This window comes from Echinops telfairi, unplaced genomic scaffold (genome assembly GCF_000313985.2).
Source record: "Echinops telfairi isolate 266 unplaced genomic scaffold, ASM31398v2 ScPeMD7_7463;HRSCAF=8501, whole genome shotgun sequence".
Classification (NCBI taxonomy): Eukaryota; Metazoa; Chordata; class Mammalia; order Afrosoricida; family Tenrecidae; genus Echinops; species Echinops telfairi.
Window position 1 is genome coordinate 7,710,889 of NW_022111363.1, and position 5,305 is coordinate 7,716,193.

The 5,305-nt window shown below is 41.0% G+C and overlaps 1 protein-coding gene across 2 annotated transcripts in view; it reads left to right on the plus strand.

Annotated features, from left to right (window-relative positions):
• The first annotated feature begins 681 nt into the window (after nt 1-681).
• NXPE1 (neurexophilin and PC-esterase domain family member 1) overlaps nt 682-5,305 on the plus strand; it is a 17,453-nt gene continuing 12,829 nt past the window's right edge. Inside the window, exon 1 of one of the 2 annotated variants that reach the window (XM_004712808.2) lies at nt 682-1,310. In XM_004712808.2, the coding sequence (XP_004712865.1) occupies nt 712-1,310 (599 nt within the window). In that variant the 5' untranslated portion in view covers nt 682-711. The remainder of the gene's footprint in view (nt 1,311-5,305) is intronic. The other variant, XM_013007298.2, reaches the window with a different exon arrangement.

The window sequence follows — 5,305 nt, forward strand, 5'->3', positions numbered from 1 at the left end:
GGCAGCATTGGGTTGGGATGTTTTCGTGATGCACACTTTCTTTACATAAAACTCTCTTATACATGAGTTGCTGTGGATTTGTTTCTCTAAAGTACCTAGACTAATACATGGACTTAGTTGACATCACCCTTAAATGGCTGTTTGTTTGGAAACAAGCCTTTAAGACCCCAGATGCTACTTCATCTGATAGCTGGGCACCATCTGATTTCTTCTCCACACTTTGTCACAGCACCCATATCTTCAGTGTTCCCTTCCTGAGGGTGAGTATCAAACAAGGCCATGATATAAGAACTAATTATTCTTAAATTGGAGTTAGGATTTAGCAGTAGCAACACTTTTTGACCTAACCATCTTAAAGTATTCTCTAAGCTGTATGTTTTGAATTTAATGTATCTATCTGCAACTGTTGGAGCTTTCTCTAAAATATTGAGGTAATAATAGAAATATTTATCTTTTATCTAAATTTAACAGGTTTTAAATAAAATTGCTGGTAATATGTAAATGAGCACTCAAGCACGTAGCAAGTAAAAATGACTAGAGACGGGTTCATTTCATAGTTTGTCGCATTCTTTTTCATTTCAGTTTTGGTCTGGGTTAAGGTTACCAATCTTCCTGTATAACTGGAATGCCACCACAATAACCTCATGTGCTGAGGCACCACTGAGACCACTGGCCTCCCCAACAGAGACTGACCTGAGGATAAAGGAAATCATGAAGAAACTAGACCAGCTGATCCCCCCCAGACCTTTCCCCCACATGAACACCACCACCAGTGCCACACACAGCACAATCACCTTGCTCAACCCTCGAGACACCTACTGCACCGGGGAGCACCTAGACCTCCTGCTGGAGGCGAGGGACCACCTGGGGCGCAGGAAGGAGTATGGTGGGGATTTCCTGAGGGCCAGGATGACTTCCCCCACCCTGAGGGCAGGTGCTTCAGGAGAGGTGAGCGACTTCCACAATGGCAGCTACCTGGTTCGCTTCACTCTCTTCTGGGAGGGCCCGGTGTCTCTGTCCCTGCTGCTTATCCACCCCAGCGAAGGGGTTTCGGCTCTCTGGAGGGCAAGAAATCAAGGATATGACAAGATTATTTTCAAAGGCTCATTTAGAAATGGCACCTCCTATGTCTTCACTGAATGTGGCCTGGCCCTAAATACAAGTGCTGAATTGTGCCAATACTTGGATAACCAAGAAGCCTTCTACTGCACGAAGCCTGAGCACATGCCCTGTGGCGCACTCACCCACATGTCCACCAGGAATCGAGACATTTCTTATCTTACCGCCAAGGAAAAAGAACTTTTAAGAAGGTAAATATGCTTTCAGATACACTGAGGGATGCTCACACACAGACAGAGAGTACCCATTTCAATTAGTGTTTAGTATGATTCTCCACAGGGGCCTCCTTTACTCAAGATTCAGGCCAGACATGTGGCCTCTTCCTAGGGCCCCTGTTCATGACTGCTCACTACAAAGATTTGCATTTTCACTGAGTTGTTTTTTGAAAGGGCTACAAAAGGTGGAACTTCATAAAATGCACACCTTCTTTCATAGTGATCAGTATTCTCAAATTGAGTCTTGGTCTCACTCATTATTGTCAATGGAAAAGTATTCTGCGTGTTAACACAGATGTTCCACCATAAAAGGTTTCCCTTGGAGCCCTGGCAGCCCTGTGCGTTAGGTGTGGGGCTGCTAACTGCTGGGTCTGCACTTAAAAGTACCAACCATTTCAAGGGAGAAAAGCAAGGCTTAAGGATGAGGCTTCTTTATGGTCTTGGAAACCCTATATAGGACCATCAGGAGTTGGGATCAACTCCATGGCAGTAAGTTGGTTTGGTTTGGTTTGGTTTGGTTTGGTTTGGTTTGGAGCCTTGTGTAGTAACATCCATGCTCCTTTGACTCTCATTTCATATTCTGTCGTTCCAGCCTCTTAAATACCGTTTACATTTATCCATTTCTATTCTTAGGACTATCAGCCAAGTTCAGACCACTTTCATCCCTTCTGGCTTACTTTTCAGAGTTTCCTAATTGGTCTCGCTCTCCGCAACTACGCCTTCTTTAATTCATTGTCTATATTGCAACCCACTATTCTTTCCCAAAAGGTACTTCCCAAGAGGACTCCTTCATATTTGCCAAGTTGTGACCTAATGATTCCTGGAAGCATCTATGTCTTAGTTATCTAATGCTGCCATAACAGAAATACCACAAGTAGATGATTTGAAAGAACAGAGATTTCTCTCCCCCAGCTTTGGAGGCTAAAGTCCAAATCAGCATCTTGGTCATGTTGATTCCTTCCTTACCAGTATGCCTGGGCATACTTGGTTCCTTAGCTTGTGGACAATCATTGCATGTCTCCTGTCTTCCCAATCTATGCTTACTAGGTTCATTCTGGTTGTTTTAGAATTCAAAAACATTTGTTTTAGGGTACATCCTACACTGATACTATCTCAACTGATAGATTGATCACATTGCATTGCATTATGGAATGTGATTGTGTTGTTGTTGTTGTTGTTAGGGGTCACAGAGTCAGTTCCGAACCATAGCGACCTTATGCACAACAGAATGAAACAATGCTCGGTCCTGTGCCATCCTCACCATTGTCCCTGTGGCCACTGTGGGAATCCATCTCATTGAAGGCCTTCCTCTCTTTCACTCTTCCTCAACTCTACCCAACATGATGTAAGTACGTAACACAGCGTCTCGCCATCTTTGCCTCTAAGGAGCACTCTGGTCATACTTCTTCCAAGACAGATCAGTTTGTCCTTTTTAGTCTGGTACTTTGAATATTCTTCTCTAGCACTACAATTCAAATGCTTAGGCCAAGCACACATTAGCCCTCAAAGTAACATCCTTGTTCTTTAATACTCTTAACGAGGTCTTATGCAGCATATTGACCTAATGCAACTCATCTTTTGATCTCTTGACTGCTGCTTCCATGAGCATTAGATTGTTAATCCAAGCAAGACAAAAATCCATGACAACTTAAACCTTTTCTCCATTGATCATGATGTTACTTATTGGTCTACTTGTGAGGAGTTTGGTCTTCTTTACACTGAGTCGTAATCCCTACTGAAGACTGCAATCCTGATCTTCATCAGCAAATGCTTCAAGTATTCTTGAATACTTGTTCTTCAAACAAAATTGTGTTATCTGTATATCTCAGATTTTTACTAAGCCTTCCTCCAAACCTGATGTCACATTCTTCTTCATATAAGCCAACTTCTCTGATTATTTGCTCAGCATCGAATAAGTATGGTGAGAGGATACAACCCTGTCGCACACCTTTCCTGATTTTAAATCAATATTCCCATATTCTGTTTGCCCAACTGCCTCTTGATCCAGGTACAAGTTACTCATGAGCACAATAAAGTGTCCTGGAATTCCCATTCTTCTCAAGGTTACCCATGGTTTTTTTATGATCCACACACCTTTACAAAATCAATAAGACACAAGTACATCTTTCTGGTAGTCTCTGCTTTCAGCCATGATCCATCTGACATCAGCAATGATATCCCTTGCTCAACGTCCTCTTCTGAATCTGTCCTGTACCTCTGGCAGCTCCATGTCAATGTACTACTGCAACCATTGTGGAATGATCTTCAACAAAATTTTACTTGCATATAATTATCAATGATATGGTTCTGAGCATTTGAGCATCCTATTGGGTCCCCTTTCTTTGGAATAGCTATGAACATGGATCTCTTCCAGTCAGTTGGACAAGTAAGCTGTCTTCCAAATTTCCTGGCACAGACAAGTAGGTACTTCCAGCGCTTCATCAACTTGTTGAGACATTTCAATTAGGATTCCACCAATTCATGGAGCCTTGTTTTTAGCTAATTCTTTCCGTGTAACTTGAACTTCTTCTTTCAACACCATTGGTTCTTACTCAAATGCTACCTCCTGAAATAATGGAGTGTCAACTAATTATTTTTTGTACCATGATTCTGTGTATTCTTTCCAGCTTCTTTTGATTCTTCCTGTATCATTCAATATTTTGCCCATAGAATCTTTTAGTATTGCAACTCAAGGCTTACATTTTTTCCTTGAATTCCTTCAGTTTATCATGTGCTGAGCATGTTCTTCCCTTTAGGCTTCCTAATTCTAGGTCTTTGCACAATTCATTATCATATTTGGCTTTGTCTTCTCGAACTGCCCTTTGGAATGTTCTGTTCAGCTCTTTGATGTCATCATTGCCTCCACGTGCATTAGCTACTCTATAGTTCAGTTTCAGAGTCTCTTCTGACATCCACTTTGACCTTTCCTTTTTTCCGTCTTTTTAATGACCTTTTGCTTTCTTCATGAACGATGTTCTTAATGTCCTCACACGGTTCATCATCGGGACTTCTGTCATTAGTTTTTCTTGCGTGGAATCACTTCTTGAGATGTTTTCAAAATTCAGGTGGGATAGACTCAGAGTCATATTTTGGCTGTCGTGGACTTGTTTTAATTTCCTTCACTTCATCCAGAACTTACATGTGAGCAATTGATTGTCTTCTTCACAGTTGGCCCCTGGCCTGGTTTAACTGCTGATATTGACACATAAGATATGTGATATCTTCACACAGATGTAGTCAATTTGATTTTTGTGTATTCCATTTGGAAAAGTCCATGTGTATAATCACTTTTTTTCCCTCTTAAAACGTTTATTTTCATCAGAATAGCTGATGATTTTCTTTTTAAGTATTTTGGTTTATTATTATTCCAAATATTCTGCAGTCCCACCCCCACCCCTTGTAAAGCCCATCCAAAGTATCTCAGTTCTTGAGGTTAACAACTTAAAAAAAATAATCCTGATTTCTTTTTAAAGAAAAAAATTCTGAAAATTCCTTTAACATGATAAATAGAAATAATCGCTTCTCATCAACTCTGGTGAACATAAATGTACTTTATACAGCAACTATCCAGTGCCTGGTTGATAAACCAAAGTGAGAACTGCACACATGTTCTATTCAAACAGTGCAAGGCTGCCACTTGCATATATACTTTTTAAAAATCATTTTATTGGGGGTTCATACACTTATCACAATCCACACATCCATCCATTGTGTCATGCACTTTTGGACATTTGTTTCCCTCATCATTCTCAGAACATTTGCTTTCTACTTGAGCTCTTGGCATCAGCTCCTCATTTTCCCCATCCCTCCCATTCCCCTCTCCCCCATGAACCCTTGATAATTTATAAATTATTGTTTTGTCACATCTTACACCATCTGACATCGCCCTTCACTCACTTTTCTGTTGTCCATCCCCCAGGGAGGAGGTTATATGTAGATCCTTGTAATCGGTTCCCCCTTTCTATCCCACC